This window comes from Hippopotamus amphibius, chromosome 12, assembly GCF_030028045.1.
Source record: "Hippopotamus amphibius kiboko isolate mHipAmp2 chromosome 12, mHipAmp2.hap2, whole genome shotgun sequence".
Classification (NCBI taxonomy): Eukaryota; Metazoa; Chordata; class Mammalia; order Artiodactyla; family Hippopotamidae; genus Hippopotamus; species Hippopotamus amphibius.
This window is the reverse complement of record NC_080197.1, coordinates 96,594,628-96,610,296: the sequence shown is the minus strand read 5'-3', so window position 1 is coordinate 96,610,296 and position 15,669 is coordinate 96,594,628. Positions and strand designations below refer to the sequence as shown.

Here is a 15,669-nt window from a genome sequence, read left to right as displayed (position 1 = left end):
TCTTTATAGATCATTTTTCTTCCCTTCCTCCTTTATTTTCTTCTCTTGTCATTTGATAACTAACTGTAGTGTTGTGTTTGGGTCACTTTTCCTTTTTTATGTGTGTATCTATTGTAGATTTTCAGTTTGCCGTTACTATGAGGTTTTGCTATAGTAGTCTATATATAAACCAGTTTGTTTTAAGTTGCTGGTCTTCTAATTTCAAATGTATTTCCAATATCCTGCATTTGTGCTCTCCTCACAGTTGCTGGTTTTGATATCATATTTGTGTACAAATGATTTACTGCATATACTGTTGTTTGCCTTTACAAGTGAGCTTTTCCATTTATAAGTTTCTTGTTTCTAGTTGTGGTTTTTTCTTTTCTGCTAAGAGAAATTCCATTAGTATTTGTTGCAAAGCTCATCTGGTGGTGCTGAATTCTCTTAGCTTTTGCTCTTGTGTAAAGCTTTTGATTTCTCCATTGAATCTGAATTAGAGCTTTGCTCAGTATTCTTGGTCGTAGGTTCTTCTCTTTCATCGCTTTAAATATATTGTGCCACTCCCTTCTGCCTGCAGAATTTCTGCTGAGAAATCCTCTGATAACCTTATGGGAGTTCCCTTGGATGCTATATTTTGCTTTTCCCTGGGTGATTTTAATATTTTTTCTTTGTCTTTAATTTTTGTCAGTTTGATTACTATGTGTCTCAACATGTTCCTCCTTGGGTTTATCCTGCCTGGGATTCTCTGTGCTTCCTGGACTGGGTGACTGTTTCCTTTCCCATGCTGGGGAAGTTTTCAGCTATTTTCTCTTCAAATATTTTCTCAGGTCCTTTCACTCTCTTCTCCTTCTGGGACCCCTGTAATTCAAATGTTGCTGTGTTTAATGTTTTCCCAGAGGTTTATTAGACAGACTTCATTTCTTTTCATTTTTTTTCTCTTTTCTGTTCCATGGCAGTGATCTCCACCATTCTGTCTTCCAGGTCACTTGTTCATTCTTCTTTCTCAGTTATTCTGCTATTGATTCCTTCTAGTATATTTTTCATTTCAGCTATTATATTGTTCATCTCTGTTTGTTCTTTAATTCATCTAGGTCTTTGTTAAACACTTCTTGCACCTTCTTGATCCTTGCCTCCATTCTTTTTCTGGTGTCTTGGACTGTCTTCACTATCATATTCTGAATTCTTTTACTGGCAGATTGCATATCTGTACTTCACTTAGTTCTTTTGGGGTTCTATCTTGTTCCTTCATCTGGGATATATTCCTCTGCTGGCTCATTTTGTCTAACTTTCTGTGATCATGGTTTCTGTTCCACAGGCTGCAGGATTATAGTTCTTCTTGCTTCTGTCATCTGTCCTTTGGTGGATGAGTCTGTGTAAGAGGCTTGTGCAGGCTTCCTGATGGGAGGGACTCCACTGCGAGTGGAGCTGGGTCTTGTTCCTTTGGTGGGCAGGGCCATGCTCAGGAAAACTTTAAGCAGCCTGTCTGCTGATGGGTGGGACTGTGTTCCCTCCCTGTTTGTTGTTTGCCCTGAGGCATCCCAGCAGTTTTGGGTGGGGCTAATGGCAGCCTCTGGGAAGGCTTATGCCAATTAATACTCCCCAGAACTGCTGCTACCAGTGTCTTTGTCCATGCAGTGAGCCACAACCACCCCTTGCCTCTACAAGAGACCCTCCAATACTAGCAGGTAGGTCTAGCCCAGTATTTTATAAGGTCACTGCTTTTTTCCCCCTGGGTTCTGGTGCACACAGAACCCGTGTGAACCCTTCAAGAGTGGAGTCTCTGTTTCCTGCAGTCTCATGGATTTCCTGTGATCAAACCTCACTGGCTTTCAAAGCCAGATTCTTTAGGGCCTCCTCCTTCCATTGCCAGATCCTCAGGCTTGGAAACCTGACGTGGGGCTCAGGACTTTCACTCCTATGAGAGGGCCTCCCTGGTACAGTTGCTCTCTAGTCCATGGGTTGCCTACCTGGTGGGTATGGGATTTGATCTTATCACGATTGCACCCCTCCTACCATCTCATTGCGACTTCTTCTTTGTCTTTGGCTGTAGGGTATCTTTTTGTTTTGTTTTGAGCATTTTTCTGTCAATGGTTGTTCAGCAGTTAGTTGTGATTTTGGTGTTTCTGTAAGAAGGGGTCCACATCATTCTACTTTGCAATTTTGAGCTCGAGATAAAAGCTCTACATTTTTATTTCCTTCCCCCTTTTTGTTTTTGATGGCACATCTTAATTCTTTTTTTTTTTTTTTTTTTTTTTTTGGCACATGGGCTTAGTTTCTCCACGGCATGTGGGATCTTCCTGGAGCTGGGATCGAACCCATGACCTCTGCATTGGCAGGCGGATTCTTAACCACTGCGCCACCTAGGAAGCCCCATCTTAATTCTTGTGTATCTATTAACAAGTTACTATAGTTGTTATTTTTACTACTTTTGTCTTTTACCTTTCATGCTAGTTTTATAAGTGATTAACCACCCTTTCAACATTAGATTATTCTAAATTTTACATATTTACCTTACCAGTGAGATTTATACTTTCACATATTTTCCTGTTATTAATTACTATTATTTTGTCTTGTCTTAAAGAAGTTCTTTTAACATTTCTTTTAAGGCCATTTAGTGGTGAAAAACTCCTTTAGTTTTTGCTTTTCTGGAAGACTCTTTATCTCTTCTAATCTGAAGAACAACTTTGCCAGGTAGATAGAGTATTCTTGGTTGGTAGTTTTTTTTCCTTCCTGCAATTTGAATATATTGTGCCATTCCTTTCTGAACTGCAAGTTTTATGCTGAAAAACATGCTGATAGTCTTATGAGGATTCCCTTGATAAGTTGTTTTTCTCTTGCTGCTTTTAAGATTCTTTCTTTGTTTTCAACTTTTGATAGGTTAATTATAATGTTTCTTGGTGAGAATTTCTTTGGATTCATCTTATTTGGAACTCTTATTGTCTTCTCAGATCTTGGATGTATGTTTCCTTCCCCATGTTAAAGAAATTATTGACCATAATTTTTTCAAATCAGCTGTCTGACTTTTTTTCTTCTTTTCATTTTTGGACCCCTATAATGTGAATATTGGTCCACTTGATATTGTCCCATAAGTCCCTTATGCTATTTTCACTTTTTTCCTTCCTTTATCTTTTTTACTACTCTGATTGGATGAATTCTTTTGCCCTATTTTGAGTCTTCTGATCACTTCTTCAGCTTAATCTGGTCTTCTGTTGAAACTTTCTATTGTATTTTTCAGCTCAGTTATTGTATTCTTCAGCTCTGATTTCTGTTTGGTACCATCCCATTGAACCTGTTGAGCACAAGTCCTGCTGACCACTATAGCCAGGCTATCAAGGGATGTGTCCTTTGGGCAGCCGCCTCAGAAGTCAGGGTGCCAGATGTATGCACAAGCTCTTTTCTGGGAGATACCAATGTCAACTGGAAAAACAATGCACAACCTAAAAGTTGAGAATTATGTCTTATTGAGCAGGCATACTGAGAACTTAAGCCCAGGGGACAGCCTCTCAGATAGCTCTGAGAAACTGTTCCTTAGAGGTAAGGGAGGAGCCAGGATATATAGGAGTTTTTGCAAAAACAAACAACAAACAAACAAACAAAACAGATGGTCAGAACATCAAAGGATTACTATTAATTAAAGAAAAACCAGACATCTCAAATTAATGAATATAGCACTTTTCTATATGTGGAAGGTGCAAGTGTCTGAGCTCATTGAAATCATTCCTTTGATATACACCTTAACTGTCTAGGTCTAATATCCTGTTTACTCCATCCTGAATCCCCTCAGAGGCACCCATGGGTAATGGGGGTGGGGGAGGCTGCAGTAGCTGATGGCTTGATGGCTGCAACATCCTTTGTTTACTGATATGGCAGGTGACATTCTTTGTGACAACCTAGAATAAGGCAGAGGGAAAGGGCAAAGATGGTACCTGCTGGGCTCTGTGGTCTTTGAAAAGTATGTCTCTAAATGTGTGTCAAATAAGAAACATGTCCATGAGGCTGAAGATTTAAGATAAGCAAATAGGCCTCTTTTACAGAAAGATTGGGGTATGTTTCAGTCTCCTGCCTCTTTACTGTGCCCAGGGGAAATAGCTGGTTAAGAACTGTTTCTCTGTTATAGTGCTGTAGGACCTATGAATGTAAAATCCATTGGCTACCAGAGCAAGGGAAACAAGGGCACCACAAAAACTGGGGCACCAGATATGTGTACAAGCTTAACTCTGGGAGCAAGGAAGAGAGAGAGCATGGAGCTAATGCCTAGACTCTGAGGTTTCTGGAGAGGATTACAGACTGCCCTTAGATGTGAGTTTAATTAGAAGCCTTCTGTTCAGGTCACATCTGTGAGGATGAACTGATAGGCTTCTTTCACAGAAAGACTGGGTATGTCAGTGGGCTGCCTCTGCTCTAGGCCCTAGGGAGTAGTCACGTGGAGCTTGTGCAAGCCCTTTGAGAACTGTTTCTCAGTTTGCTATAGTCTTGTGGATCTCATGAACACAGGCTTCACTGGCTTTCAAAGCTCAGTGTTTGGGAGGCTCATTTCTCAGGTGCAGGTTTTAGAAGTTCGGGAACCAAATACAAGGTTCTGACCATAAGCTCTTCAGGGAGAAGCTTGCAGTTGTAGGTTTCTTCCTGATTGTGGGTTGCTGCACCTGGGGTGGGGTTTATGGTGTCTCAGCATAATCTGAGGTTGAGTCTCAGCCTGTCCTACCTGCTTCAATGTGGGGTATTTCTCATTTGGCCAGTGTGTAAGAGGCTCTTGGCTAGGTTCTGTTTGTTTTGCTTTTTTTTTTTTTTTTTGGCGGGGGAGGGTGTTGGGGAAGGTTCTTTTAGAAGAAATTGTTCTGAATGTAGTTGTCGATTCAGTGTGTCCAGGGGAGGAGGTGAGTTTAAGATCCTCTTACATTGCCATCTTTTTTTTTTTATCATTGCTACTTATTTATTGTCTATTCTTTTTTTTTAAGAACTTTTATTGAGATACAGTTAACATACAATAAACTGTATATATTTAGAGTGTACAATTTGGTATTTTTTTTCTTATTAGTAATGTGTATATGGCAATCCCAATCTCCCAATTCATTCCCCCTGAAACATTGCTATCTTTGACTGTGACTTATTTAATTTTAAAATAGTAGAGGAATACAGTTTAAATATGATTGTTTAAAATAGGAAGATAATCACTAGAGAAATGGAAGAACTTCAGGATGCAAAAGTGTGGGAATGTCACACTAGGAAACCTGATCAAGGTGGGAAAGAAATGAAATAACACTTCTACATAAACAGTAAACATAAAATGTAAGGAATGAATTCTGCTTACCAATTAATATATTACATTTCATTAAAAGGATGGTTTTTCTTATCAAGATTCGAGGAATATCAAATTAAGAAGAAGAAAACCTCTACATATTTTTCGAGAAACATGTAGAACATAATAATAAAGTTGAAAATAGAAAGATAGCAAAAGATAATATATAAAGAAAATATATAGTATTAGGGCAAGGACAGTATAAATGCAATAAAATACCCATTTAGAGAAGAAGAGGAGATAGAAAGTTATTGATCCATACCAATTGTGAAATCCTGCTGGGCAGGCATTGTTAAGGCTTGCTGAACTGGAGAATAGGGGAAATTCCTTGAATAATTCAGTTTTTGGTTTTTTTTTTTTCTAGTTGGGCTGATTTTTTTCTATTCTCTATCAAAAGATCTGAAGTTGGTATTAGAGTATATGTCTACCTTGGGGTCCATATAGCTCTTTTGACTTGTGGGTTCCTGGTGCACGTTTGAGACTTGAATATTTTAAGAATTGAACATACACACAAGACTTTTAAAATTGTTGAATAATGAGGTTAGAGAAGAGGCTGTGCTCTGTAAGGTTATTCAGGAATCCTAGCTGGTAGGCACTCTGCTTTCTTTAATTGGTAGGTGTCCATGTTTGCACTGTATGTTGATATCAAAGGGAAAAAGAAGTGGAGGATTATGGAAAAAATTCTTATAGGCCAAGACTGGTAGTGGTGTGCACCACTTTTGCTCATGACCAGAACTTAAATCACTTGTTCAAACCAACTCCAAGGGAGACTAGAAAATGTAGTTTAGCTGTATGCCTAAGAGGAGGGGGAAACAGGTTTGATGAGCAGCTAGACAATTTCTCTTTTATGCTACCTATCTAAAGAACTATATTCCACCAACAGAGAATGTTTATTTTCTATAAGCCCATGATACGTTTATAAACATAATTCATATATTGATAATAAGTCATAAAGAAACTCTAAGATATTTATCTATGGAGAGATTCATAGCCACATTCTCTAATAAAAACTCATTAAGCTAGAAATCAATAGCAACAACAAAAAGTGCTTAACCTCCCTTACCTTCTTGGAAATTAAGAAACACCGTGGGGATTTCCCTGGTGGTCCAGTGGGTAAGACTTTGTGCTCCCAATGCAGGGGGCCCAGGTTTGATCCCTGGTCGGGAAACTAGATCCTGCATGCATGTCGCAACTAAGAGTCTGCATGCTGCAACTAAGACCCCATGCAACCTAAATAAATAAATAAATAAATAAATAAAATCTTTTTAAAAAAATCTAAAAAAAAAAAAGAAAGAAACTGCTGTGGGCTTAACAAAGAAAAAGAAAAAAAAAGAAAAAAATGAAAATAAAATGCAAATTACATAGAAATTGATGAAAATCAAAACCAGTGGTGTGTTCTACAGAAAATTTATACATCTAAGAGCTTTTATTATTTAAAAAACCTGAAAATAAATGAACTGATATCCAACTTAAGAAATTACAAAGTGAATAACAGAATAGATCTCCAAATTGCTTTAATAACTGTCTTTTCTCAACTACATTTGCTAAGATTACCTGAAGCTTTCCTTTTTGTCAGTAATTTATTTCTTGGCAAATGTCTATTCTGTTGTTTGCTGTTTCTAAACCAATTTAAATTTTGTTTCATTTTATTGTTCATTACAGGCAAATTTTTCTTTGTGGTTTTAAAATCATCTTTGTTGAGTTAGAGTAATATGAAAGAAGAATGCTGTAAGGTGAATTGGTGTGGTTAAAAGGGAGCTATAAGTAGATATTATTCTGTATACTTTGGAGTTGTTAAAATTTTGTTTTTCTTCCAGATTCTGGTGGAGGAAGGAGGCAGGAAAACATCTACTAAGAAAACCTGTCAGTATAACTGTAAGTGAATTTTTTTCTTTTAAAAAATAACATTTTAACAGAAGTTAGTTAAATTTTAAGGTTTTTTTAGAGTCTTTCCAGCAAATATATTTTGTAAGTATCTTAGAATATGTTAATAAGGCAATTGGCTCTTCCAAATTGATTTTATCTTCTATGAAAGGTTATACATGATGAGTATATATAATATATGTACAGCTTACTGAATAATAAACAGATATCCTCATACTCAGTTTGTGTAATAGTTTAAGAAATAATACATAATCAGTACTTTTGAATATCTTCTAGTTTAAGAAAGAATACATAATCAGTACTTTTGAGTATCTTCTCAATTGCATTTCCTATCCTGCCCCCTAGAGGTAGCTATTATCCTGAATTTGTTTTTTGTGATAGCACATACAGACTTTTCCAATTGCTTGGTTTTGAGCTTTCTGCAACAAATTGAGGCAAACCCTATATATTTTTCTGCAACTTGCTTTTTTTTTGTTCACCCAGTAATGTATTTAGATGTTCAATCACCCTGACATTTGTGACTGTACTACACTTCATCATTTGTTTTCTACTATACAGCCTTCTATTGTGTGAATGTAGCACAATCTATGCATCTTCTGACAATGATTATTTGAGTTGTTTTGACTATTTTGCTATGATAAACAATGTTACTTTGACAATTCTTGACATTTTTCCTGGAACATATGTATGAAAGTTTCTTCTAGAATATAACTCTAGAAGTGGAATTGGCTAGTTCACATTGATATGCACGCTTCTAGGTAATGCAAAATTGTTTTGCAAAGTAGATGTGCCAGTTTAAACTCCCACTAGCAATAGGTAAAGAGTCTTAGTTGTTACATATTCTCACTAACACTGGGTCAGCTTTTTATCATTGCTGGCAAAGTGATATCTCATTGTAATTTCAATTTATATTTCTCATTATTGATTAGGTTTATTGGCCACCCATATTTCATCTGTGAAATGCTTTTTGTGTCTATTGTCCATGTTTCTTTTCGGAAGTATGGCTTTCTTTATGGGATGCGTCTTTTTTATATCTATGTCCTTTATGTCTTTTATACATCCTAAATTCGAATTGCTTGTAGACTCCTGTGTAGCAGATATTTCATATTTGAGTGATCTTTTTATTCTGTACTGTCTTTTTATGGACAACACTTTCTGGCACTTTTTAGATATTTTGTGATAGAATGATTCTTCAGAATATCTAGTCTGCTGGGATACCTAGAAATCTTTGTGGACTTTTTTCTTTTGATTTAATGTAATTTTTTGAATATGTGAAGCATTAATTTGGTTTCTATCCCTCTCCTGTCTGCCCTGTTTCCTTTTGCCGCATATGAATAGCTATTTTTTGCTGATTTATTGTTTATTATTCCAGTGGACTTTTTTTCAGAATAAAGCCTAAAAGTATATAAATGCACATATATGTGTGTCTTAGTTCCTTGCCCTTCTCACCCTAAATGTAATGTAGGATATTTTATTTAATACAGTATGTTTTATAGATGCATTAAATGGATTAATTTATTTAAAAATTTTACTGTGGAGTTCCTCATATTTCCTCATGGGCATTTATTCATGCTTTATTTATGGCCGTTTAGTAACCCATTAAGTGGATGATCTATACTTTACTCAGTCAGTGCCCTGTTGGTGGGCATTTGGGTGGTTTCCAGTATCTCATTCTTACAAACAATGTGCAGTGAGCAGCTTTGAGCACATATTTCTTAATTGTGGAAGTGGATTTTCAGGGTAATTTCTAAATCAAAGAGGAGATACATTGTGGGGTTTTTTTTTTTTTTTTGATGGTTATTGCCAAAATTTGACTTTGATAGAAATTGTCAAATTCCCTGTTGTATCACTTTGTAATCCTACCAGAAATGTGCTTTTTATTCCACAGCCTCACCAACAGGGACTGTGGTCAAACTTAGGAATTTTTGTGAATCTTTACAAAGATAGATACATAGAAGTTTCAGTTTGTACTTCTTTTTCTATGAGTGAAGTTGAGCATCTTTTACAAATGTGTAATTGCTATTTGCGTTTTTTTTTCTGTGAACTCTCCCTTCATGTCCTTAGGCCCATTGAGGTTTTACATTTTTTTCTTGATGTTTAAGAGCTCTTTATATAAGTATATACATATATATTTTTAAGCTCTTTATTGGAGTATAATTGCTTTACACTCTTGTGCCAGTTTTTGCTGTACAACAAAGTGAATCAGCTGTATTTATACATATATCCTCATATCCCCTCCCTCCTGCAACTCCTTTCCACCCTCCCTATCCCACCCCTCTGTGTCATCACCAGTCATCGAGTTGATCTCCCTGTGTTATGCAGCAGCTTCCCATTAGCTATATCTGTTTCACATTTGGTAGTGTATATATGTCAATGCCACTCTCTCACTTTGTCCCAGCGTCCCCTTCACCCCCTACCCCATGTCCTCAAGTCCGTTCTCTACATCTGCATCTTTATTCTTGCCTTGTCACTGGGTTCATCAGTACCATTTTTTTAGATTCCATATATATGAGTTAGCATATGGTATTTATTTTTCTCTTTCTGACTGGCTTCACTCTGTATGACAGACTCTAGGTCCATCCACCTTGCTACAGATAACTCAATTTCATTCCTTTTTATGGCTGAGTAATATTCCATTGTATATATATGCTACATCTTCTTTATCTATTCATCTGTTGATGGGCATTTAGGTTGCTTCCATGTCCTGGCTATTGTAAGTAGTGCTGCAATGAACATTGTGGTGCATGTTTCTTTTTGGATTATGGTTTTCTTAGGGTATATGCCCAGGAGTGGGATTGCTGGATCATATGGTAGTTCTATTTGTAGTTTTTTAAGGAACCTCCAAACTGTTTTCCATAGTGGCTGTATCAATTTACATTCCCACCAACAGTGCAGGAGGGTTCCCTTTTCTCCACACCCTCTCCAGCATTTATTGTTTCTAGATTTTTTGATGATGACCATTCTGATTGGTGTGAGGTGATACCTCATTGTGGCTTTGACTTGCATTTCTCTAATGATTAGTGATGTTGAACATCTTTTCATGTGTTTGTTAGCCATTTGCATGTCTTCTTTGGTGAAATGTCTGTTTAGGTCTTCCGCCCATTTTTGGATTGGGTTATTTGCTTTTTTGATATTGAGCTGCACGAGCTCCTTGTATATTTTGGAGATTAATCCTTTGTCAGTTGCTTTGTTGGCAAATATTTTCTCCCATTCTGAGGGTTGTCTTCTTGTCTTGTTTATGGTTTCTTTTGCTGTGCAAAAGCTTTTAAATTTTTAGGTCCCATTTGTTTACTTTTGATTTTATTTCCATTATTCTAGGAGGTGGGTCAAAAAGGATCTTACTTTGATTTATGTTATAGAGTTTTGCTCTAAGAATTTTGTAGTATCTAGCCTTACATTTAGGTCTTTAATCCATTTTGAGTTTATTTTTGTATATGGTGTTAGGAAGTGTTCTAATCATTCTTTTACGTGTAGCTATCCAATATTCCCAGCACCACATATTGAAGAGGCTATCTTTTCTCCACTGTGTATTTTTACCTCCTTTGTCAAAGATAAGGTGCCCATAGGTTCGTGGGTTTATCTGATATCTGTTTGTATTGTCTTTGGCTCTTTATATATTAATATTAAAGAGATTTAGGTCTTTGTGTTGCATCACAAATATTTTCTTCTAGTTTATTATTAATTTTTGATTTGTTTTGGTTGTTTTTACTTTGCTTATGGTGTCTCCTGCTTTGCAAAAGGCTTTTTTGCATTTTTTACGTAGCTAATATTATCAATCTTTTCTTTTATACTTTTGGATTTAATTAGGGGAATGACCTTAGATCCTGTTGTTAGTAAAATCCTACTGTTCACTTTTCTGTTCTCTGCTTTCCATTGTTGCGGAGAAACTACTTTGAGAGGGTATAAGTTTCTTCCAGAATGATGAACTAAGGGTAATTGATTTTACCTAAGTTCTCTCTACCTTGCAGCTGAATGATTCTGTTATAGATCAGAGATTGTTATAGATTCTGTTGTAGAAGGCATCACATCTGAACTGAGGTATGAATAGTAGTCATGGTCTGTTGTATATAGGAGGGCATGTGATTTAATATGTGGGTTTTTGTTTTTTGTTTTTTGTTTGTTTTTGATAGCAAATTCATTTTCACAGACAAGGAGAGGAATGGTTGAAGCTATTGTTGATCTATAATATTTATGCATTCTAGGGAGTCATGACCTACTTCTCAGGCCCATTGTTAAACTTTACTTGTAATCATAAAAGAACACATTAGGCAGATAATGAAAGAATAAGATACTGAATGCTTTGAGTTGGTTTTTTTACACACAGTTTCAAAAAAATAAATTTAGTGTCACAGTCACCATCAAATGTCAATAGATCATATAGTATCTTTTTAAATTATTTTGAATTCATAAATGGCTTTAAAATTCTATATTATGAAATCATATTATAGGTTAAATACAGTTTTGATTGTATGATGAAACATCATTTACTAAATTAGCAAATATCTCGCATCTTAATAAACTTGGCTTATTCCTCCTTCCTACTTTAAATTATTTGTTCATAAAAAAAATGGTTCATTATATTGCAAAAAATCAATTCAATTTTCTAGGTCCTCCTTTCTTCTTGTATGTTACCTAGCCTTATTTTACTTGTAGATACACATCTTTTACATATAGAATAAATCCATAATACCCTGTCAAAAATACAAGCTGCCACATATCCAAAATTTTAACTTTTAAAATGCTCTACAATATGTTAGCTAAACTTCTTTACCAGCAGCTATTCTCTGCCTATGTACATATTGATAGATACCATTCTTCACAAATTAAATCTTTATTTTCAGATCTTGATTCTTCACAGAGTAGTCGTTCTGCCAGTTACTCTCCAAGGCCAACAGATAGTTGTTTCAGTTCTAGTTCAGAGATGGTAAGTTATGCTCTTTTTTTTGCTTGTTAATATATGCTATTCTAATTTAGGATGATTTGTATTTCTCATAGTTTACCTTTTCATTCTGAAAAAATTGAGATAGTAGTGAAAATAAATGTAAACAAAAATGTGAAAATATTAAAAATGTAAGAAGAATGTAAACTAAAATGTAAGTGAGCATCATTCATGTTTATGAAGGTGATGAATTGTGTCCATTATTAGTTACAAAAACCCAACTCTTATTAAAATGTGTGTGTGTGTGTATATATATATGGTAACTGCATGCTTCTTTTAAAAGAGTTTTTAAAAGAACTCATTCACAATAATTGAAAACCTAAAACAACCAAGAATACATACAAAAAGAAAATCTCAAGATTTATATGAAGAAAACTATAAAATATTATAATCTGAAAATAATTGGAGTGACGTTTAATGCTGAGTGGGAACTGTAATCTGAATAATTATATTCTGAGTGAGTTTCTCACAAATCACATTTTTAAATGGAATTCTCAATTAATCCTTCCATCTTCACTTCATCTACCTTTTGTCTCTGGCTTGCGGTCCAAACTGCTCTTGCTGAAAAAGGACACCAGTGACCTCTAGTGGTGCCAAATTAGTTGGATTTTCAGTTTTTATTTTACAAAAATTTCTAACAATATTAGTAGAAATGATTATTTTCTTTTTTTGAAACATTTTCTTCTGTTTGCTTTTGTGATACACAGTATCTTAGTGTCCTTCATACCTCTCTGAATGCTACTTTATGCATTTGCTCACTTCTCTTCCACCTCTCCCTGTGTATAAATATTGTAATGTTTAGGGTTTGCTTCAGGAGCCTTTTCTTCTCTTAACCTACACTCCAAACTCTAGATGATGTTACATACTCCATTGACCTTTTTCTACTATTATCTGGTTGATGACAGTTCTCGACTCTATGACTTCAGCTCAGATTCTTAATTAGGTGTCCAGTTTCTTATCAGGTATATTCTTGGATATTTCACAAAAAAACTGATCACCGCCAATCTCCATAGTTCCCATGTTAGTAGATACCTTTTCTATCCACTCAGTTGTTCATGCCAGAAATTTTAGTTTCGCATTTCTTTCTGTCTCTTCTGCCTTCTTTAACCGTATTCATTTCATCACTTCATCCAATCAATTCTACCTCCAAAATAAATTGCATATTTATCTACTTCACACCTGGATGTCAGTACCCTAGTCACTGGTTCTTGAACTGTTATGGTTGTTGCCCAAGAGATCTCTCTACTTCCACTCTTGCCTCACTTTTTCTCTAGTTAGCAGTCATCATGAACTTTTGAAAACTTAAATTGAATGATGTTATTTCTATGTTTATTCAATGGATTCCTGTTTTACTTTAGAATCTAAACTACTTACAGTGGTGACAGACCATGTGTGATCTAGCCTCTGGCTACATCTCCAACTTCTAGTATTCCTCTCTCACCACACCTTACACATACTGACATTCCACTTTCTTAACTTACTAGTGTCTTTTCTGCTTCAGGACATTTATATATTCTGTTCCTTCTGCCTTACTGTTATTCATCCTTTAGGTCTCAGCTTAAACATGTCACTTCTTTTGAAAGCCCCTCCTTGGCTTTTCAGTCTAAATTAGGCCCTTTAGTTACGCTCTTGAAGTGCTTCATACTTGCTCTTCATAATGCTTTTTTCAACTTGTAATTACCTATGCTTGTGTGTAATTATTTGATTAACATCATTTCCATACATAAAAGTGTATGCTATAAAGGGCAGCAAATACGTCTGCTTCACTCACATTGCAGATGCTAACTGAATATTTATTTCTTGAATAAATAAATTTGTTGGTCCTATTTTCTCTGATTTGTGCCCAGCCAGTTTTAATGTTATTTTTTTGGGCTTACTTTTCCTATTTTAGTGCCAGTCAGCTGAGGCCTAGATCTCATTTTAGGTATTTTTATGTTAACTTTGCTTCTGATTTTTAGCTAGAATAATCAATACTTTTATATATGATTTTTATTAAAAGACTATTTTGGTTAGATCAGTAATTAAAAGATATTTTTTCTTGAAGTTGAAAAATTTAAGCTGCTAAATTGAAATCTAGACCTATTATAAGTTCTTAAAATTTGACTTTTTATATAGCAGTTCTGATGTTTATTGCTATTTAACTTTTCTTTTGTCTATTTGATTTCCTGTTAGCTTTTTTTGAGACTGAGCCCATGAAAGATAGTATATAGATATTTTTTGACTTAGTAAGTCAGTGAGTGAATATTAAAACAAATTGTATGTGTTAGCTTTTTCTTCTAAGTTATACTTCTACTCCACTCTTTTTAAGTAGTGGAAGAGTATATGTTGTATATTATTTCCTCTCTGTGAAAAGGTAGGAGGATGATGTCACCTATGATTATGGGGACTAATAAGAAACAACAGTCTTCTCTTTTTTACCATTTTTGCATCTTTAATATAGGATTATTATTATTGTTTAATGCTATTTTAAAATCCATACCTTGATTAAAAAAAAATCTAGGTAGATTTGCTACCTGCCAAATTCTTTTCTTTTTTTTTTTGAAATTGTCTATAATTTGAATTTTAAGAATGTCTGCTTTGAAGTGATTGAATTTTTTTTTTAGTTTAAGCATCATTTACAGCAAAATTACTAAATTTCTTTTAGCCATCTGAAGATGAAGATCAAATTGAAGATTCAAATAGGAGATCCATCAGAACCAAAGAAACAGCCAAGAATTTTTATTTAGAAAGCATGGGAAAACTTCCATGTGATAGGATTGTTAAAAACAATGCCAGATTTTATAAACAAAATGAGAATTTTAACCAGTTCTCAATGAATAATAATATAGATCACTTTCCACAGTCTCAGTGTAATTCAGCAAACATATTGCAAAACAAAACCAATAATAACTGCATTCTACATATTGCAAGGTGCGATGCATGGGTACAAACGGAGAGTGAACCTGTAATGGGAGAAAAATTAGATGCTGCCATACAATGTGATATAATTTCAAAATTTAAATGTGGAAATGATGTGTCTTCATTTTGTACTGTTGAAAAGTGCAATGAAAATATTAAGGCAGATACCACTGGAGGGCAGGAAATCCTTAAAAACAACTAATATTCTAAATCCTCAGCCTGAGATTTTACATTTGATTTAATGTTTAGAATTTTACTAACAAAATAAAGAATGAGAATATTTTTGTAGCTAAGCAACTAGGTGAACGTATTCGGAGGATGAATTTTTTTAATATTATTAATTTATGCTTTAATTTCCCATAGGTATTTTTAATAGCTTTAGTATGTCTTAAAGTTTTTTAGAAAATAATATATATGTAAATTTACTATCATTCTTATGGTGATTATTCATTATATTATGATATGCTGCTGTTTATGGATTAAAATTATGTTTAATTGCTTCCTTCTTTGTTGCATTTATTTTAAAATTTAGTGCAGTTACATCTTTTGGCAAAAATGTTCTCTTCTGAGAGTTTAAGATAGAAAATAATACTAAATAATATTAAATATATTTTACAACTTAATTATAAGAATTTTCTTAGCTACTTCTCTTAAATAGTATACCATCATT

The 15,669-nt window shown here is 34.7% G+C and overlaps 1 protein-coding gene across 1 annotated transcript in view; it reads left to right on the top strand.

Moving 5' to 3' along the window:
• The window catches only part of C12H12orf40 (chromosome 12 C12orf40 homolog), a 57,950-nt gene extending 42,749 nt beyond the window's left edge, over positions 1–15,201 (top strand). Inside the window, 3 exon segments of the mRNA XM_057703476.1 lie at positions 7,096–7,141; positions 12,004–12,086; positions 14,746–15,201. Coding sequence (XP_057559459.1) covers positions 7,096–7,141; positions 12,004–12,086; positions 14,746–15,201 — 585 coding nt within the window.
• The last annotated feature ends 468 nt before the right edge of the window (positions 15,202–15,669 follow it).